The sequence below is a fragment of the Bos javanicus genome, chromosome 11 (assembly GCF_032452875.1).
Source record: "Bos javanicus breed banteng chromosome 11, ARS-OSU_banteng_1.0, whole genome shotgun sequence".
Classification (NCBI taxonomy): Eukaryota; Metazoa; Chordata; class Mammalia; order Artiodactyla; family Bovidae; genus Bos; species Bos javanicus.
Window position 1 is genome coordinate 15,779,741 of NC_083878.1, and position 21,883 is coordinate 15,801,623.

The 21,883-nt window shown below is 41.8% G+C and overlaps 1 protein-coding gene across 13 annotated transcripts in view; it reads left to right on the forward strand.

The window, feature by feature from the left end:
- Window positions 1-21,883, forward strand: part of LTBP1 (latent transforming growth factor beta binding protein 1) — a 456,789-nt gene that overhangs the window by 165,100 nt on the left and 269,806 nt on the right. For 5 of the 13 annotated variants that reach the window (XM_061432037.1, XM_061432039.1, XM_061432038.1 and 2 more), the window contains exon 5: window positions 19,574-19,741. The exons of 1 other annotated variant lie outside the window; for it this stretch is intronic. In XM_061432037.1, the coding sequence (XP_061288021.1) occupies window positions 19,574-19,741 (168 nt within the window). Of the gene's footprint in view, window positions 1-19,307; window positions 19,742-21,883 lie in introns of those variants that run through there. 7 more of the 13 variants (XM_061432049.1, XM_061432048.1, XM_061432050.1 and 4 more) reach the window with 4 other exon arrangements.

Genomic DNA, 21,883 nt, shown 5'->3' on the forward strand with positions numbered 1-21,883 from the left:
ACCAGTTTAACTAAATGAAAACATCTTAAGTAGGCAGTGTTTGGTCTTGGGAAAAACATCATAGTTACTTAAAAAAATCCCTGTATCCTAGAAACAGATTGGAAAGCTTTGCTGAAAGCAAGCAAGCAAGCTAACATCCACAGGACTGGTGAGAGGGTGTTGGTCGTGGTTCTGGTCTATGGCCACTGGGCTTCTTGTGTGGGATTGAGCCGTGTCCCTTAATGACGTCCAGAACCACATGCAGTAGACAGCTGCCGCTGCTTGTTTTAACGATCACCATTTAACAGCTACAGGTGCACCTCATGATCGCAGCCGCCTGCCTCAGAGCCAGCAGAAACCAGAGTGCTTCCTCCCACGTGGTTCAGCTGACATTCCACAGCAGGCTGCTGAAGGGGCCTCTGCTTTGGTTTTCAGCGTTACAGAGTAGTCTTCCCCCAAACAAAATCTTTTAATTTTATCTTCTCCCTCTGTGATTCAGTTAGGTAGTTATTTTCTTGCCCTGAGACTTTTTTCCCTTTGTTTTTGTTTGACTGTAAATATTTAATGAAAATGGACAACTGTTTAAGCGTGCTTTGGTTTGTTTTTATAGCATGAGAAGGAGGTACATATATTTCTGTTAATGCCCTCCTGACCTTTTAAACTTTTTTCCCATGACATTTTATTCATCCTAGAATGAATAAAAATATACATCTTATTTATTTCTTATATTCTTGAGTCCTCCCTCTTGCTGTAGCTTCCCAGTGGGTCTAGTGGACCTTCCCACCCCTTGACTTTGGTCTTGGCCTTGTGACTTGCTTTGACCAATGAGTGTGGGTAAAATGTTAGGGAGCCAGTGAGAGGCCTGGTGTGGTTCCACTCTTTGTTAATGAGAAAGACATATATCTGGTCTGCTGATGCCCTGTCTCCTTTAATGTCTACCTCTTAATTTAGGTGACCTTATCAGCAGGGCAGAAGACTTAATTTTTGAAATAATCTGGACAAGTCAGTTAGTCCAGCAGAGTAGACAATACTGTTTTAATCATATAGGATATATATAGATGAACAAAAGTTAATATGTTCATTTTCTTGCTTCATTTTCTTGACTTCATTTTCTTGCCAGAGTGGATTAGAAAACTGAAAGGTGTTTAAGTCACGAAAAGTGATCTGAGCTGATGAGCTGCCTTAGAAGGTATCTTGGCAGAAGAGCTTCCCCCAGCAGGGATGATATCGATGAAATGAATCAGAATCTCTCTTAAGGTATATGTAAGGTAGAGCTAAGCAGTACACAATTGTAACAAAAGTGTAACACCACATAGAAGCAGAAGCAGCCGGAGAGAAACTTTATATTACATTAATGTTGGGTAGAAGAAGTTCATCAGCCTTTTCGGAAAGGACGCAACATATAATGGGTGCTAAAAGTGGCGTGGATTCTCACCGTCTGTACAGTTACTGAAATACGCCTGTCTCCGTGAGTGCTGGCTGTTCCTGGATCTTCCTGGGGCTTGTCCCCCTTACTGCCGCACACAGCTGTGCTGTAGCATTCCATCACTTGGGATAATCCCACGGAGTTGTGTACTTCCCTGGTGGCTCAGATGGTAAGGAATCTGCCTGCAATGCAGGAGACCTAGGTTCAGTCCCTGGGTCAGGAAGATTTCTTGGAGAAGGGAATGGCAGCCCACTCCAGTATGCTTGCCTGGAGAACTCCATGGACAGAGAATGGTGTGCTACAGTCCACGGGGTTGCAAAGAGTTGGACAAGACCGAATGACTAACACACACGCACACACTGCATTGGGGGCAGAGACTGTAGCTAACACGTGTCCTGTTTGTACCCTTCCCTCTAACACTGCATGTCCTGACATCTCAGAGCATCAGATGTTGCTTTTTAGAGAAGGAAACACCAGCCGATTTCTATTTCTTCACTCTATTTTTTAGCTCTTTTTCCTGTCCACCCCCTTACTTCTAAGAAAACTTGGGGTGGGCTGGCAATGGACAGAGAAGTGGATGGGTCAGTTCCATCATTTCCTCAAGACTATTGAAACATGTAAAGAATTGTTTTGCCTGGCTTGGTTTCAGTAAGACCTGCTGTTTTACCACATTTATGTCTGAGCAGCCATTAGGATTTTTGGTTTCAGGATTCTTGCTCATATGGATTGGAGAATGTCCAGTTTAGAATTCGTTAGTGAGTGTGGATAGGAACACTTTCAGTAAGACTTCCAAAACCCCATTATACCTTTTATTCATTCATCACTGTTTTTGGTATGGGTTTGCAGGCAACCACGGTGCTTGGTGGGGAGTGTGTATAAATTCATATCAGATGCACTCTGCCATGTCTTGAACCTGGAAATACAGCAAAAGTAGATACCTTTTTAAAAAGGAGTTTTAAAAATACTCAGTGGAGAAAGTGATTCATAATGTTTCTTGTCAGGGATCCCAGTTTCCAAACCACACCTTAATATACCTCAGGAACATAAAAAATATATTTAAAAAACCTGCTCTTGGCATTGTAAGTTATATTCATGTCTCTAAAGGTCAGCTAATTAGGAAATTTGGACATAGGCTCATTTGTCTTCCCAAAAGACAATATGTGGATTGCATCCTGTCTTTCTCCTTACCTATTTAGCACTTACTATTTGCCATCCACTGTACTAAGTGCTTCATATGCATTCATTCAGTGTATTACATTGTATCAATAGTATTCGTACATTATTTGACTATTTAAACCATCACCTTACACGTCACACATGAATTTGTTAGAAACCAGAAATATAGTGAGCTGAAATTTGCCAGAACAAATAGTGTTTCTTGAAAAGATTGCCACTTTAGCTCTTCGTGTAAGTCACTTTTGTTGCTGTTCAGTCGCCCAGTCATGCCTGACTCTTTGCTATCCCATGAACTGCAGCACGCCAGGCCTCCCTGTCCATCACCATCTCCCAGAGTTTGCCCAAGGTCATGTCCATTGCATTGTGATGCCATCTAGCCATCTCATCTTCTGACACCCTCTTCTCCTTCTGCCTTCAATGTTTCCCAGAATCAGGGACTTTTCCAGTGAGTCAGCTATTCAAATCAGATGACCAGAATACTGGAGCTTTAGCTTCAGCATCAGTCCTTCCAATGAGTGTTCAGTATTTCCTTTTAAGATTGACTGGTTTGATCTCCTTGCTGTCTGAGGGACTCTCAGGAGTCTTCTCCAGCACCACAGTTTGAAGGCATCAATTCTTTGGTGCTCTGCCCTCTTTATGGTCCAGCTCTCACAACCGTATGTGACCACTGGGAAGACCACAGCCTTGACTATACGGACTTTTGTTGGCAGAGTGATGTCTGTGCTTTCAACACACTGTCTAGGTTTTCACACTTTCCTACCAAGAAGCAATCGTCCTCTGATTTCATGTCTGCAGTCACCATCCATAGTGATTTTAGAGCCAAAGAAGAACAAATCTGTCATTGCTTCCACCTTTTCCCCTTCTATTTGCTATGAACTAATGGGCTGGATGCTATGATCTTAGTTTTTAATTTTTTAATGTTTAGTTTTAAACTGGCTTTTTCACTCTCCTACTTCACCCACCTCAAGAGGTTCTTTTAGTTCCTCTTTGCTTTCTGCCATTAGAGTGGTATCATCTGCATATCTGAGGTAGTTGATGTTTCTCCCATCTATCTTGATTCCAGCTTGTAACTCATCCAGCCCAGCATTTCTCATGATGTGCTCTGCATATAAGTTAAATAAACAGGGTGACAGCAGACAGCCCTGTCATACTCCTTTTTCAGTCCTGAACCAATCCTCAATCCTGAACCAGTTGTTCTATACAGGGTTCTAACTGTTGCTTCTTGGCCCACTTACAGGATTCTCAGGAGACAAGTAAAATGGTCTGGTATTCCCATCTCTTTAAGAACTTTCCGTAGTTTGTTATGATCCACACAGTCAAAAGCTTTGGCATAGTCAGTGAAACAGAGGTAGATGTTTTTTTCTGGAATCCCTTTGCTTTCTCTATGATCCCAGCAAATGTTGGCAATTGATCTCTGGTTCCTCTGTCTTCTCTAAACCCTACTTGGACATCTGGAAGTTCTTAGTTCACATAATGCTGAAGCCTAGCATGGAAGACTTTAAGCATGACCTTACTAGCATGGGAGATGAGGTCAATTGTCTGGTGGTTTGAACATTCTTTAATACTGCCCTTCTTGGGAATTGGGATGCGATTGACCTTTTCCAGTCCTGTGGGGTCTGGGGTCTTCCAGATTTGTTGACATATTGAGTGCAAGACTTTGATGGCATCGTTTTTCAGAGTTTCCAGTAGCTCTCCTGGAATTCCATCACATCCACCAGCTTAATTGACAACAGTGCTTCCTAAGCCCCACTTAACTTCACATTCCAGAATGTCTGACTCTGGGTGACTGACCACATGATTGTGGTTATCTGGTTCATTAAGATCTATTTTGTACAGTTCTTCCATGTATTCTTTCCATCTCTTCTTGATCTCTCCTGCTGCTTCTAGGTCTCTACGATTTCTGTCCTTTATTGTACCCATCTTTGGGTGAAATGTTCCCTTGATGTTTCCAGTTTTCCTGAAGAGATCTCTAGTCTGTCCCTCTCTGTTTTTTTTCTCTGTTTTTATGCACGATTCATTGAAGAAAGCCTTCTTATCTCTCCTTGCTATTCTTTGGAACTCTGCATTTAGTTTGGTATACCTTTCCCTTTCTCCCTGGCTTTTGGCCTCTCTTCTTTCCTCAGCTATTTGTAAAGCCTCCTCAGATAACTACTTTGCCTTCCTGCTTTTCGTTTTCTTTGGGATGGTTTTGTTCGCTGCCTCCTGTACAGTTTTACAGACCTCCATCCATAGTTCTTCAGGTGCACTGCTTGCTAGATCTAATTTCTTGAATCTGTTTGTCACCTCCACTGCATATTCATAGGGGATTTGATTTAAGTCATACCTGGCTGGCATGTATGGATGTGAGAGTTGAACTATAAAGAAGGCTGAGTGCTGAAGAACTGATGCTTTTGAACTGTGGTATTGGAGAAGACTCTTGAGAGTCCCTTGGACTGCAAGGAGATCAAACCAGTCCATCCTAAAGGAGATCAGTCCTGGGTGTTCATTGGAAGGACTGATATTGAAGCTGAAACTCCAGTCCTTTGGCCACCTGATGTGAAGAACTGACTCATTTGAAAAGACCCTGATGCTGGGAAAGATTGAGGGCAGGAGGAGAAGGAGACAACAGAGGATGAGATGGTTGGATGGCATCACCGACTCAATGGACATGGGCTTGGGTGGACTCCGGGAGTTGGTGATAGACAGGGAGGCCTGGCGCGCTGCAGTTCAGGGGCACAAAGAGTTGGACACGACTGAGCAACTGAACTGAACTGGCTGGCCTAGTGGCTTCTCCTGCTTTCTTTGGTTTAAGCCTAAATATTGCTATGAGAAGCTGATGATCTGAGCCACGGTTAGCTCCAGGTCTTGTTTTTGCTGACTATATACAGTTTCTCCATCTTTGACTACAAAGAATATAATCAATTTGATTTTGGTATTGACCATTTGGTGATGTCCATGTATAAAGTCATCTCTTGTGTTGTTGGAAAAGGGTGTTTGCTATGACCAGTGTATTCTCTTGGCAGAATTCAGTTAGCCTACATTACTTTTAGGTGAATCCAAAGTCAAAATTTGACTATATTTAAAAAATTTTCAACTTTCTTATATGTAGGACTTTAATGATGATGACACTTTTAAGAAATTACCTGGGGACTCAGCTGGTGGGCACCGTCCAACGCACAGGGTGGGGGTTGGATCCCTGTTCAGGGACCTACAGTCCCATATGCTTCTTCATCAAAAAACCAAAAACCACAACATAAACCACAAACAATATTGTAACAAATTTAGTAAAGACTTTACAAAAATTTAGAGCTCCTGTCTATTTTTTAAAATTAATTTTTGCCTGTGCTGTGTCTTTGTTGCTGTGTGTGGCTTTTCTCTAGTCGTGGTGAGTGGAACCTACTCTGTAGTTGAGATGCGTGGGGTTCTCACTGCAGAGGCTTCTCGTTGTGGAGAGCCCACGCTGCAGGTGTGTGGGCTCTAATAGCTGAGGTGTGCAGGCTTAGTAGTTGTGGTGCTAGGGCTTAGTTGCCTGTGGCATGTGGAATCTTCCCAGGCCAGAGATCGAACCTGTGTTCCCTGCATTGGCAGCCAGATTCTTAACCATCGGACCACCAGGGAAGTCCTGGCAGGAAATTTTTTTTAACAAAAATAATCCATACGCAAGATAACCCTTTCTAATCAGTGGGTTCCTACTGCTGTTTGAGATCCATTTGATACCTCTCAGACAAAGTGAAGCAATCAGATCTTACCTGAAAATTGTGTAGAGAGCAAAGTTGATAGAATTTTACTTTATTGTAGAGTTTTTAGTAATCATTATGATCATAAAAGCAAACATTTTGAGATGAAAATTTCCCATCTTTACAAGCTCTTGGGTGTTTTGCTCTATAATATATAATATCATGGGGAAAGTGTTGCTGGTCATTTGAGTTTTCCCACTAAGAGCTGACCGCATGTAATGATAACCTCTTGAATTTGCATATTTAACAGCTTATGAACCATATCCATACAAATTATTTCATATGGCCTCTGCCACAACCTTGTGTGGGTAGATGGGTTGAATGGCCTTATTGTGCATGTCTTTTTTCTACTCTTGTTTGAAAGATTTGGAGGGTGGAGCTAGTGAGGGGTTTCACTGTGTCCTGTCTTGCTGAACCTCTGTTAGTTTCTTGGTCAAATAAAAATTTTAACACTTACGCCATAAGACTATCGTAAGAATGAGCTGAGAGGAAGGGCACGACGCTGAATGTACCGCCAAATACATTGTTTGTGCTCCATTCTATGTTAATTTCCCTCCTTCATCCTATCCTTCCCTTATGTGCTCCATCTTGATTTTTCTCCTTCATTCCAAGTACTTAGTGTCATGTAATTTGCATAGTACTGCTCATTAAAAGTGTAAGAGAAGCATTGGGATTTTGAGGAAAGAATGGGGCTTGCACTGAACCCAGTTTCTATCATTTCCTAACAAAATGACTTTAGTCAAATTTCTGATGAATGTCTTTGTAGTTTCCTAGTCTGTGAAATGGCTATGAGTTTGTTACTTACATGGTTGTGGTGTGTATGTGAACTTTGTAGTTTAGTAAGTGCTCAGTAGGTTTCATGCTAACAAAGGTTCGTATAGTCAAAACTGTGGTTTTTCCAGTGTCAGTATGGATATGAGAGTAGGGCAGTAAAGGAAGGCTGAGTGCCAAAGAACGAATGCTTTTGAACTGTGGTGTTGGAGAAGACTCTTGAGAGTCCCTTGGACTGCAAGGAGATGCAACCAGTCAATCCTAAAGGAAATGAACCCTGAATATTCATTGGAAGGACTGATGCTGGAGCTCCAGCACTTTGGCCACCTGATGTGAAGAGCCAACTCATTAGAAAAGACCCTGATGCTGGGAAAGATTGAAGGCAGGAGAAGAAGGGGGTGGCAGAGGATGAGATGGTTGGATGGCATCACTGACTCAATGCACAAGGGTTTGAGCAAGCTCCGGGAGATGGTGAAGGACACTGAAGCCTGGTGTGCTATAGTCCATGGGGTCGCAAAAAGTCGGACATGACTGAGCAACTGAACAACATGTTTCTTGAGTTCATCAATCATGCAGACAGTGCTCTGTACATTTAGAAAGGTCCATACATATTGTTTCTATGTTCTCAGATCTATGCAAAAGGAAAAGAAGAGAAGAAGGTGTGTGTGTGTGTGTGTGTGTGTGTTTATATTACCTGTTGGTGGGTAACAGATCATTCCAAACCTTAGTGGTTTAAAGCTACAAACATTATCTTATGGTTTCTGTGGGTTAGGAATTGAGAGTCAACTTAGCTGATTGGTTCTGGCTCAGGTCCTTCTCTGGGAAATGCAGCAGTCATCTGAAGGCTTGTCTGAGGCTGGAAGATGTGCTGTCAGGATTGCTCAATCACATGGGGGTTGGCAGGAGGCTTGTTTTTTGTCCCATGGGGCTCTCTATAGACTCCTCGAGTATTCTCACAGCCTGGGAGCTGGCTTCCCTCAGAATGAGTGATCCAAGAAAGAGAGCAAGACAGAAGCTGCAGTGCAGTGCCTTTTGTGATCTGGTCTCTGAAGTCACATACTATCTCTTCAGCTTTATTCTGTTCTTCAGACATGAGTTGCTCAGACCAGTCCAGGCTCAAGGGGAGGGGAGTTGGACCTCATCTCTTGAAGGAAGACATAAAAAGAATTTGCAGACACATTTTAAAACTATCCATGTTCAACGGGAGAGGCATTATCTTGATGAGAGTCAAAAGGAAAAAGTTGAAAATGAGTAATCTAAAAAGAATTAGCTGACAGCTGAAAAACTTACGATGTGTAGTTGCACATCAGTAATTCATTTTTTATTGGCAACTAATCAGTTTTCAATTTTATTTATCACATGATACTAGAGCATAGTTAGATATACTATGACGACTTTGAGAAAAGGGATATTTAGGCTGAAATCTTGCCTAATGATGAGATATATTGAATTTGGCAGTAATCCCTTGGGGAGAGTAGCTGGGGCCATTTGATGGAGTCATTTAAAAACTGAGCCAGAGAGAAATTTGTGCTGGGGAAAGAAGAAATGACGGAATTGGTGTTCTGCAAGCTTGAATATCCCTGATTCTATAGTTCTAAATTACTTGAGAGATTTAAAAAATGCTAGTTTTCTTCTATATAACTAATTTCTTCAATAGTTTTTTTCTTTCAGTTGAATCCATCAAACTTTGGAGGAGTTTTGATAGTTAACAAAAATATTCATATGTTCAGCTTCCTTAGTACTTCTCAAATGGCGTTCTAATATATAATATTTATTTGCAGTGGGTTCTCATTACCTACATAAAAGCGTTGCGATCTATCAGAGGCACATCAAGGTGTCTACTCCTGGCCTGGCAACTCCAGTGATTCAGAACGCGTGTCCAGGGTACAATAGGTTTTGACTTCCTTCTCTGCTGTGTCTTTTGACTTTTTCTTTCAAGCAAAGTTAGCTTTTGTAAAGTGTAGTGGGTCATTTTCTTCTTTGTGTCTGCCTTTAATATAAGAGGGAAATTTCCAAGTGTCCTTGTGGAAATAATAGAGCCTTGATGGCATTCAACTCCATTAATGTCTTGTGAATTCCAGGTATTAGTTACTTGAGTAAAAGTCACTTCTCTGCCCTTTCCATTGTCTTTCTTCCCCTGTCTTCCCAGCCTGAGTTCATTTCCTTCCCCTGTATTCTTTCCCCTGTCACTCCCGTCTCGCCACGTACACTTTCCCATTCCCAAAAGGGGAGAATCACCAGGTGGGACGTATGTTAAAAATAGCAAAGAAGGATGAGAATACAAACTGTTTTCTTTGGCTTGATTGTGGCCAAGGGAAGGCTGGAGGAGAGAAACATACATAAATAGAAATGTGTGCAAAGAGCCAAGAAAAAGTCGAAGGTTGGAATGTTTGGTCGTGCCTAGTTTGATGAGAATCATGAACAGGGCTGAAAGAATGAAGGGTGGACAGAAAGCAGGAAAGGTTTTCTGGGGGCGGGGAGGGGAGAGGAATCTGCACGAGAAGGAAGCAGGTGTATGAGTGAGGATGGTGGGATGGTCCTGCCTGCCTGATGTCTTGGCTATTCATGGTTGCTGAAGCTGAGATAGATCGAATGTGGATGGGAAGGAGTCTTCATTTCCTTTGAAGGAGTTTGATTTTGTTGGGAATATATATTTTTTTAATAATTGCTTAGACTATGTGGAATCCTAATTCTCCAAGCAGATAGTAGATACCATTGGAGATTCTCAAGAGGAATGGCCCCCACTTGATAAGGCTTGTGAACAAGCCATGAAATTTGTTCCTTGATAAACATGCAGCCCAGTAGTTATGTATCCTTTTAGTCAGACTTGGTTCTCATGTGCAAAACAAGCAGATGTTATTTATGGAAATGGTGAGTGATAGACCGATAACAAATGCCCTCATTGACTTCTCTTTGGAAAAACAACAAATGTGGGGATAAATAAAACCTAATTCTGTTCTAAAATTAAGGGACAGAAAATTTGAATCATGTGAAGCGTTTCTAGCCCCCTGCTTCTGTAAGGAGCCCACACAAACTAGCCAGATCAAATGAGTGCTAGGGATGGAAGACAGGTAAGTGTTTACTGCCCTGCAGCTTGTCCTTTTGATTTGGGGACAGTGGAGAAGTCCTCCTAAGCCTCTTCTACTGCCTTGGTCAGTGTGGAATCTAGAGAGTCGTGCTGCTGTGAAGGCTGACGTAGGCTATTTGAGAGAAGTGGAGACTTTTCACATGAAAAAGTGCATCTCTTCAATGGTATTTATCCCTCAGAGATAAACTCTCGAACATCTTGAACCACGATGCCAAAGAACTAAAAATCCCTAGGCAGACTCACGTAACCCTCACTAAGGATGGTTGCCATGATTGTCAGGATTCTAGATCCAGGCAGAGAGTTGCACTCTCCATTCAGGATTGGGGAAGTGGGTCTACTGTGCTCCTCCCAGTATTCTTTATTACTTTGAAGGTTATGAACTTAAGTCTTGTGTTTCTTCAACTCTGCAGTCACCACATCTCAAATACCACAGTTCATTCTGGAGGGGCTGGTTCTCTGGCATTAAGGATTAGGAGCAGAGGAGAGATTCCCACATGTTCTAGATAGGGTTTTTCAAGTCATGTTGAAGAAAGCACCATGGAACGATGGCCTGCTGCAGTTGTAGGACCCCAGAAATGAGGAGGGCACCCCATGAAGGATGGCTGGTCAGTTGCTTGAATTCCCTCAGGGTCTATGATGTTAAACATATTTTACAGAAAAGATCAGAAAATGAAAATATCAGAGAGCCTTTGTTTTGCTAGTTCTCTACTTTAATTACCAACTATATTTTCTTTTCCCGAATATGCTTGGTAAGATTCTGCTGGGTGGGTAAACTACTTGTTGGGTAAAAGTGAGTCTCTTTGACTATAAAATATATTATACCTTCAAACATACTGGATTTTGTTCCAGGGATGAAAATAGGACCTTTTATTGTATTTCTAGAGAAGAGAACCTAGGTTTGTTATTTAAGAAGGGAAAACTCCAAGGAGAAAAAGGAAGGATTATTAAAACAATCCTGAAGACTCAAGGTGTGCCTTTTAAATTCTTGCTGGGATAGTGGAGTCTGGCTGGAAAGGCAAGATTGAAGTTGAGAAAATGTACAATTCTAAGTGAAAGTCTTGGTCCTTTAATCTCAAGTCAAGCTAAAACAAAGCTTAAATGAGTGAAATGGTGAATGAGACCCAACTCCTAAAATAAGTGGAAATTTGGGATGAAATCTACCATCTTTATTGCTGGATCTCTGCTTAGTTCCTCTGCCAGTCTCCCTGAACTGCGAACCAAAGTGTATTTCTCTTTCTGGGTGGATTTTATGGCTTCATGGCAATTCACATCAGTCTTGAAGATCTGAGTAGAAGTGTTTTTAATTTCCTAGTTGTTTTTAGCCTAACAAAGAGAATGAATGCTAAGTAAATCAGAAATATATTCAAAAACTAAACTCCTTAGACATCATCTTAAATTTTATTTATAAAATTAGTGGAAATTTCCATTATGTGTCATGTTGATTTTTGCATAATATGTTGTGAAATTTTGGGAGCAAGTAATTGTTTTTCTTTTGAAAAAGTTCTTGAGAAATTTCTATTTCCTGTTTGTTCAGTTATTCGGTCATTGGCATGTTTAATTGAAATTTTTTACTTTATGTCATTGACCATTTTTTGGTAACAGTTTAATGATTTTGGGAAAATTTTTTTTGTAATTATTGCAGGGTTTCCTGAATAACAACTGTGCTTTCCCTTAATCTGAAACTTTTATGACTAAAATATTTTTCTCTGACAAATATAGCATCAAATAAATGTTTTGAGGCCAAAGGTTTCATAGAAGTTTATTTTTTTAAATAAAATTACTGACAATTATCCCTTAGATAAATATTATTTCCTTACTTCTCTGTCAGTGAAGTTTATTCATTCGATATTTCTTGAGCATTTGCTATGGGACACAAGTTCAGTGTTTATTAGTGACCAGACACCTTCCCGCCCTCATGGAGCCTGTTTTTAATGACAGTAGTGAAATACCAAATCTATAAAGTGTCTTTAGAATAAATAGGAAATGGGAAACAAGGCACAGAAAGAATCAGTTATGTGCGGCGGAGGGGGAGGGGTTGGTGTTGCAGTTTTTGCCAGGTAGTTGGAGAAAATCTGGTCATGTGATGTTTTGGAGCAGTCTTGAAGGGAAGGAAGACACTGTGTATCTCTGGGGAAGCATATTCTAAACGGAGGGAATAAGAAGTTCCCTGAGACAGGAATGTGCACAGTATTTGAAGAATAGCACAGAGGCCAGAGTGAGTGGATTGGGAACAGGTGTAAGAGACGTGGTCGGGTGTGGGGCACTCACAGCTTGTGCAGAGCCCAGCAGGCCCTTGTGAGGTCTTTTGACTTGTATCCTGAAAGAGATGGGAGGTCACTGAAGGGAGGAGTGCCATGATCTGACTGCCGAACATTTAAGGATGCTCTGAATGCTGTGTGAGTAAAAGCTGTAGGAAGGCAGAGTTGGAAAGAGGAAGTCAAGCTGGGAGACGTGAAATGATCCAGACAGAAGATGAAAGTGAATTGCACCAAAGTGTTTGCCATGAAGAAGGTGGTGAGAACTTATTCCCCTGGACATAGAGCTAACAGACCTTGCATGTTGTACTGCATCTCACATAACCAAAAAACGATCAAGAATAGATTTGCCATTTTCAAAGACAGGGGAAGACTTGAAGAGGAACAGATTAGATTGTGGGTACAGGAAAGAACCAGAGCTTAATTTTGAATGTTTGCTTGGGATGACCACTAGACTTTAGACACCTACCTGACAGAGTCCCGGAAGCAGCTGTACAATTGGGTACTTGGATATATACATAAACACACACATCTCCAGTGCCTATATGCACATATACAAGATCGAGGGGTCCAGGCCAGAGTTAAACATTCTCTATCCAGAAATCTGTATAAGGCATCTAAATCCATGAGGTAGGATGATAGCATCTGGCAAGTTGATATAGAAAGGAAAGGGCTACAGAGATTGAGCTCTGGAGCCTTCCCCTGAACAGAATCAGGAAGAGCAGGGGCCAGCAAGGTAGGAGAGAACCATAAGAGGACAGGGTAACCTAGAAGCCAAGTAAAGAAAGTGTATCATGAACCAGAGTGGTTCTTCTGTGTCAAATAGGCTGGAGGTTTGACTCATAAGGAGCTAGAGGATTTACCGTTGGATTTGAAGGCCAGGGGTGACCTTCACTGGAGCAGCTTTGAAGTGTTGACAGCAAGAGCTTGGCTCAGGCAGGTTCAAGAGAGAATGGGAGGGGAGGTGGTGGAGGCAACCAGCAGAGCCTCTCTTCAGAGGGGTTTGGCTGTAAGGAGGGCTGGGAAATAGAGTGGAACCTGCAGGGGAACGGAATGGGGATGATGAGAGGAGAGGTGTTCTTGACAGATGGGACATGGTACAGCAGCTGTGCCTGCTAATGGGAACAAACAGGGAGGAGGGGAAGGGGATCCATTGCTTTAATGGACGGTTGATCCTAGGGAGGATCACCTCCTGTATTGGGAGAAAGCAGGATTACTGTCGATCCAGGTAAGTTGGTAGCCTAGCTTTGTAGCTTCTCTTTTCTCCATGAAATAATAAGGGAAGTCACACTTGAGCACAGCTAGTTAGCTGCAGCATTTCTGCCAAACGAATATTTTGGGAACTGTATTTACATTTTTAAACATGGCATATGTTTAGTACCTGCTTTATGAGAAATAAGCCATTCTTCAAGAAACTAAGAATATATCCAGAAGTGTATTCTTAAATGATTTAATATACTTGCTTCCTTTGCCTCTTTATATATCTATCTTCTTACATGTATAAAAATGTAAGGAAATCATGGAGGCCTCTGTAAGAGGTGAGGAACTGACACAGTTTCCTTCAGTGAATATTAAGAGAGCATTGAAAGGAGGGGGCACAGATGTTTTAGTTTATATCACCTGTGCAGCAACTATATCTCCCTACCTCTTCATTCAGTTAGTTCTCTGTGGAAGAACTCCAAGAGATGGTGCTGGACTGTAACCCTAGATTCTCATCTGAGAAAGTGCCCACAGCAGAACTAGTTACCTCTGTTTCCCTCTAGAAGAATTTTCCATGACTGGGGCAACTTGATGAAGTAATAGATTTGACACATTTCTGTTTACATAGCACCTTTCTTGAGAACGGGGTACTCTATTGGCATTATTTTAATAGTCCAGGAGGAGTTAAGCAAGGCCAGAGAGCTGAACAATCAAGTCCTGTTATTCTAAGCATTATTTAATGTGTTTATGATTTGTCCTTCAAAGAATCCTTGGCCCGGGGGTCGGCAGTGGGTTGCAAAGCTGGAAAATGAGCTGTTCACTTCATTTCTTTCCCACGTGGCCTGGGTATTGAATCGGCTCCTCAGTCTCTTTAAATAGGCCCCCGTCCCCTAGGCAGGATGGTGCCTTTTACCCACGGAGACAATGCTTCTGCTTCCGAGGATGTTGCTGGTGCTGGTTGGCCCCTCTTGTTGACGTTGGGTGAGGGCTGAGTCACAGCATTCTGGTTGGATGCGAGGAGAGACACTTTGTTCATGACCTCTGATGTGAGTCTTGAACTTGTTATATTTATTTCTTTGGCTGCCTTTGCTTTTGGTCACATCCTAGTTTAATGACTGAAAGATGGCAGCTGTGCTTTTTTCTAGACTGAAGTCCATTTGTCAAGGACAGTGTTCGCATTTTTAAGTTTTGCTCTGTTGTTAGGATTGGGAAGCAGAAATGAAAGGTTTTTGTACTGGGGAGGGTATCGGCCTCGCTTCCACCCCATTTGTCTTTCAGTCTGAATGTCTGTGGTTTGTTTTAACCACGTGCCAGCACCCCTTCTTGGTGGTGTGAATGCACACAGGGTCCGGCAGGATCTGTAAACAGGATGTTGACTCTCAAGTGTCTTGATTGAGTGACTCGGAGGCTCAGTGGAGGCGCTATGTTGCCTCGGGCAATCTGTTTCTAGCCAAGGACTCTAAAACCCAAAATGCCTGGTAAAGATTTCTGGGACTGATTTACCTATGAGGATCTACAAATTACATGTTTTCATCAGAGGGACTGAGCATGAAAGCTGTGCCAAGAGTTGCCCTATTAACTTCTTTTTTTTTATTATTATTATTTTTTAATTTAAATTTATTTATTTTAATTGGAGGCTAATTACTTTACAATATAATCCTATTAACTTCTGACTGGGCTGACTTCGGCTTCAGAGATTTGAAATACTTCAATCAGCCAATGGGTGCAGCTAGGAATGATCTTCCAGGGGTTTGAACTGTGGGCTTCACTTTTCATCACTGGTAAACCCAGAGGTGCACCAGAGAGACCTGTGAGCCCCGATCTCTGTGGGGTTGTTTAGTCATCCTTTGAGTCTCTTTGTTTATTCCACATTAATTGGGTTACCTACTTTATTCCCTTGTGGCTCAGCTGCTAAAGAATCTGCCTGCAATGCGGGAGACCAGGGTTCTATCCCTGGGCTGGGAAGATCCCCTGGAGAAGGAAAAGGCTACCCACTCCAGTATTCTGGCCTGCAGACTTCCATGGACTTATAGTCCTTGGGGTCGCAAAGAGTCGGACACGACTGAGCGACTTTCACTTTCTCTTTCACGGGGCCCTTGGGTATTAATTTATTCAAGGCTTTTGAGGGAGATGCCTCTTAAAGACCAAATGAATTCCCACTGAACTCTTGATAAGTCACTTCAGTCATGTCCGACTCTGTTCGACCCCATAGACGGCAGCCCACCAGGCTCCCCCGTCCCTGGGATTCTCCAGGCAGGAACACTGGAGTGGGTTGCCATTTCCTTCTCCAATGCATGAAAGTGAAAAGTGAAAGTGAAGTCGCTCAGTCGTGTCTGACTCTTAGCGACTCCATGGACTGCAGCCCACCAGGCTCCTCCGTCCATGGGATTTCCCAGGCAAGAGTACTGGAGTGGGGTGCCATCGCCTTCTCCGACTGAACTCTTGAGAGATGAGTAAATTCAGCTCATCACATGCCAAGAATTTCAAACTCGGTATTGTATCATGAAACTTACTCTTCACATAATACCCTAGATATGATGAAATGATTTTAAAGAAGTGGAAATGATTTGAAAGGAGTGAACATAGGTAAGACTATTTTCTAATGCATTTAATGTCTACGCAGATCCTCTGAGAGCTCTGGATGACAAAATGTCAAACAGTTGAGTTTTTCAGTATTGATTTTCAGATTGATATGGAAAACTAAAACTAATTATAGTGAAGAAATATTCTAAATGCTTCTGTAGACACAGGATCCATTGAGAATACAAATGTCTGTTTTAGAATTAGATTACTTTATAGTAGGATACTTATGAAACACAAGGGGGGAAATATAAAATATATCTTCTATTTCCAAGAAGTTGTGAGTGTTAAAAACTCAGAATTAAGTCATGTGAAACTGTCTCTGTCTTTTGAAAATACAGATAATTCTAGGCCAAAAAGAATTTTTTTTGGCCAAGAAACATACTAGAAACAATAGGCCTAGAGAATCTCAAGTGCCTATAAAGTGACTACTGTAGCTGGGAGGTAAAATGGGAATAATGATGAAGGGCTTGCTTTCTTTGGATGTCTCAGTTCACCTAAGTGAGCATAATTTAGGTAACGGGATAGGCATCTGCATGGCAGCTGCTGATACTACGAGTTAATGCCAGAGAAGACAAAATACTTGGCACACCATTTTCATCTTCATTATTGTACTAGGAGCCAGAAAAAATAGAAGTTTATATTCTTTTGAAGTGGGATGATGTTGTCTCCTTTTTTCCCACTGGGCTTCACACACTTAGACACACAAAGTGTTCTCAAGATATTTGTAAGCATGGTCTGACAACTTAAGCTGATTTTTTTTTTTTCCTTCTACTGTAAAAAAAAAAAAAAATCAAACTAGGTGAGTTTTGTCTGTTTTAGAATCAGCATTCCATTGTAGTTTTTAAAATGTATGAGGTGGCTCAGATGGTGAAGAATCCTGCAATGCAGGAGACCAGGGTTTGATCCCTGAGTTGGGAAGATCCCCTGAAGAAGGGCATGGCAACACATATTCTTGCCTGGAGAATTGCACGGACAGAGGAGCCTGGTGGGCTACAGTCCATGGAGTTGCAAAGAGTTGACACGACTGAGCGACTAACACACTTTCACTTTCATAATCCACCCCAAATTTTAAATGTCCTGAAAGCATGTAAAGCACTGGTTTGAAAACTGTTTCTTTAAATAAAGTTTTATTGGAACACAGCCACACTCATTCATTGACATATAGTTTTTCACAGTCTGCTTTCCTGCTACCGCAGCAGAGTTGAATGGTTGCAGCAGAGTCCTGTAGGCCTACGGCTCTAAAATATTCACTGTGTAGCTCTTTGTAGAAGAGGTTTCTGGGTGCCTTCTTGGAAGGGCCTGGAAAACCTGGTAGGCCACTAAGATACCTCCCCACCCCAGAGTATGTATCCTGATCTGTGTTAGAACCACTGGTGAATGAGAAACAGTCTTAGAAAAACATTTGAAAAGAATTGAGGGCATTTCTGCTCCAGAAGAATTGTTTTCTTTTCAGTGAGAGGGCCAACCCAAGTGGATCTTCTCAGATCCCTTGTAACGTCAGCCTTCTTGGCTTCTGTTGTAGTATCTTTGACGAGTTGAAGGGCTGCCATGTGAAAGAGGCATTAGATCGTGAGGGGAGGTGAACTAGAATTAATGAGTATAGCCGACTATGAGGACATAACTTCAGCTTAAGAATAGCATTTTTGAGAAACAGCTCATGACTAGAATGTGCCATCTTAGTGGGTAATGAGCTTCCTGTTCCTACAGATGTTCAAATAAATGAAGTCAGAATATATTTGAAGCCCCATTCCAACCTTGAAATTCTGATGGCTCCTTTGGTTTAATGTTTTTGTTTCCAAGCTCAGATTTGACCACGTTTTGTTGAGGGCCCATAGAGGCTTCTTGGATGATTGTCTGAAAATACAATCCTGGTCAAACAAAGCAGTGTAAAGGGGGAAGAATCTCTTCTGTTGGGCAGGGGATGGCAGGAGATGGGCTGACCCAACGGCAGGCTTTTCCTATGGCAACAGCAGTAACACAGTGACACCAGGAAGAGCACTGCTTCCAACCAGCCTTAAAGCTTCAGAGAAGAGTCATCTCTCTTCCACTCTCTTGAGCTGCTGCTACCATCTTTGTTTTCTGCCTAGGCTCCTGGGAAGTGAAAGAACCTGGCTGGGGGCATTCCACAAATGTGGATCTCCAAATAGGGTTTCTGTATTGTGCTTTGCCAGAGTTTATACTGGGGCTTGGCTGCAAGTGACAGTTCTGGATGAAGTCATCTCTTCTCTGTGCAGCTCTGTTGTTACCACACAAAAGCAGCCGTAAATACAGAAATGCATGAGTGGCTGTGTTCCAATAAAACTTTATTTACAAAAGCAGACAGTGGGCCAGATTTGATCCCAGGGCCATAACTTGCTGACTCCTGATAAACCGGGCAAGTTAAAACTGGCTGGAAAATATCAGTTCTAATTCTCTCAAATTTTGGAGAAAAAGTGAGATGGCAGATCCAAGATCATTGCATGGTAGAGCCAGGATTACCACCCAGAATCTGACTTGAAGATGGGTGCCAATTCTATGATGTTATGCTGCCTCTGTCTTATAACAGGTGGTAGCACCTGGTGTTTTTTTTTTTTTTCTTAAAGGGCTGTATGAGTGAAAGAAATACCTACTTTAGGTGGCGTGTGAAGAGCCACAGTGAGAGCTCCGGGATGGCATTTTAACAGAGGCCAACCTTTTAGCCCCAGGGACTTGACCTCCCTTTTTTTTAGATGGACCTTGTTCACAGTAAAACAAAATATAGGTTGAAAAATTTTATATGGAGAAAGAGTGCCCCAGAGTTGTGAAAAAGCACTGGGCTCCCGCAGCTGCGTCACAGGATTTGATCACTTCAGCTGGGAGTGCCAGGAGATTTGAGACAGATGTTTTCAGACATGCCGCATGCCTAAAACATTTCCAGGGGTCGGGCTGCAAATAGTGACTTAATAAGTGGAGGAACAGGGAAAGTATGCACGTCGAGGACACAGGAGTTTATTCAGCACTAGGTGCACGGCCAGCCTCTGTGCGTTACATCTGCCTGTCAGGGCTGGCTCTTTCATCTGTCGTGCCCTCCGTACTGCTCTTTGTCTGCCCGTGAATAAAGTGCAGCATTGTGGTTAGTAATCCCACTCCAGTGACTCGACTTCAAATGTGGTTTTGGAGTGCATCCCAGAGTTCTGTTTGCTAAGCTTCCTACTCCTGTTTCAGAGACACCACTGGATACAGAGCAGCGAGCACTAAAGGCTTCCCTCTTTCCTTAAACCTGTCGGGTTGTGGGCTCTCTCTTTCCCCCTCTCCTTCCTTTCTCTTTTTCCTTTTTTTTTTTTTTAAACCTTCCAAGGCAAGTTCATGGATACTAAGCTGATGTGTTTGTTGTTCTTTTTCTCTCTGCCTCCGCTCCTAGTGAGTAACCACACTGGCCGCATCAAGGTGGTCTTTACTCCGAGCATCTGTAAAGTGACCTGCACCAAGGGCAGCTGTCAGAACAGCTGTGAGAAGGGGAACACCACCACTCTCATTAGTGAGAATGGTCACGCTGCCGACACCCTGACAGCCACGAACTTCCGAGTGGGTGAGTTCCTCCACGGTCCCTAACTGTCCTGACCGACTAGCGTTTGATGAGATCGTAGCATTTAGACACCCCCTCCATTCACACTGCTGTCTGCTTGAATGGGTTTCTGTCTACCAGTACGAATATGCTGCCTTCACTAGATCTTTTAAATTACTTTCAGAATCATTTTTAACTTGGTTTTTGGTTTCTGAGAGAGATGGCAAGGAGAGTATTACCCTTGGTTACTTATCATGGACACAGCCTGTGGTGATGGGGAGGTATCGGGAGACAGGAGGAAAGAGGCTTTAAGTTAAGACCCCGATGTACAGCTTGCATTGACCCATTTCAGATTTTATCTGCTTGGTGATAAGTCGAATTTATGTTAGATTTGACTTATATGAGGAAATTTGGGTGGTGGTGATGAAACTTTTATAAATAGCCAGGTTCTAAAAAATTTCTTAAAATTGTCAAATATGTGTGTTTTCAGTTGTAGAAAGGGATACAGACTTGCATCTTTTGCCACGTTTCTGCTGTGTATCAAAAGGCAAAATTATAAGTTTGATGTATGACATGGATTTGGGGGAAGATATGCTCCTGGATTACTGTCAGCACTTAAAACCTTTTAATCTTTCATAATCTAAATATGAACTATGGTAGTTACTGCAAAAAGGCTTTTCCTTTTACATTCTTGTTTCTTTTTACTACTTTGTAAATGGAGAAAGTATTGCAGTCCACTGAATGCTGTCACACTGCCATGTTGTCATTCAATACGGTATTTTTGTCACGGAAAAATGTCTTTTATTATTTTTTGACCAATTATGGTTTGCCATGTGTACTCAAATAATCACAGACACCCACGTTACTTTATGAGTTACTCACAAGAATAACCCAAATGTCAGACAGATAATAACACTGGCTAGATCTGGTCTTTTTATGGAATATTGCTGTTTAGTCTTGGGAGCATGTGTCTAGGGGGTGGGGGGGTGTCTGTTTCAAACTGATTTCCATCAAGACCAAATACAAGGAAGCAGTTTAAGTCCTCATTAGCTCTTTGATTATCCTGCTGCTCTATTGTGACTCGGGTTTCTCTGGAGGTTGAAGCACTGTTCTTGATAGTCTATACTTGGAAAAAACATGTGCCCATAGATACTATTTAAAGGGGTATTGTTAATTTCCTGGTGATGATCGGGGTACTTCGGACATATTTCTAAGAAGAATTTAGCTGCTAGGTGCCAAATGGCATATTATGCTTTAGCAGGGCAGGGAGCTGAGTCTAATGGGAAGTGTGTTTAAACTGATGATCGGGGAAACTAGATTTTGATCCCCGTGCTGCTGCTAACTAGCTAATCCATGGGATGTGACAGTTAATATTTCTGGACCGTAGTTTTTCTCGCCCATAAAATAAATGGTTTCTATTTAGTGGCTTCTAAAATTCAGTCCATCTCTAAAAACCTTAGGACTTCTTCTTTATCAGTAATAAGCGAAACTGTTTTTCGGCATTTTTGGAGGGCTATAGACAAGGAAGGGGAGAAGAAGTTCCCAATTAGGTTATTATGAGCTAAATGGCTTTTTTCCATTTTTACTTTCCTTGATTGCCTTCCTTATTCTCATTGCTTTTCTTCCTTTTCCATCATCGATAATGTCTGCTTCTCTTCCTTTTGTCTCTTTTCATAAAGCTTTACAGTAGAAATGACAGAGTAATTGGGTGGGTGGTAATTTTTTGGCTTATGGTGTATTCACTTCGAAACTAAATATTTGAAGGCTTTGAGGAGCAGAGGAAGTCTACTTGTTAAAACACGCTGCACGCTTTCCTCTCTGGCATTTAAGCAGATGTTTAGGAACAGGATACACACAGCCTGTTCAAAATACAAAACGGAGCCCAGCTATTTACTGAAAAATCTTAGAACCAAAACTCAACTCTGCCACAAAAGGATTGACAAAGTAGTTTGATTTTAAGAAGAAATAATAAAAGGAAGAGGGCAGAGTAATGAATAATTTCACATCGGAAATTATGGGAAATGTTTCATTTATACCCTGAGCCGTTTCTCTTTTCTACTTTAATTCCAGTACAGGGTGATTTGACAGACAAGTTTTTAAAATTATTTTGTTTAAGATGGTACTTTTGTAGAATTTGGAGATTATGATTTGCCAGAAATAGAGAAT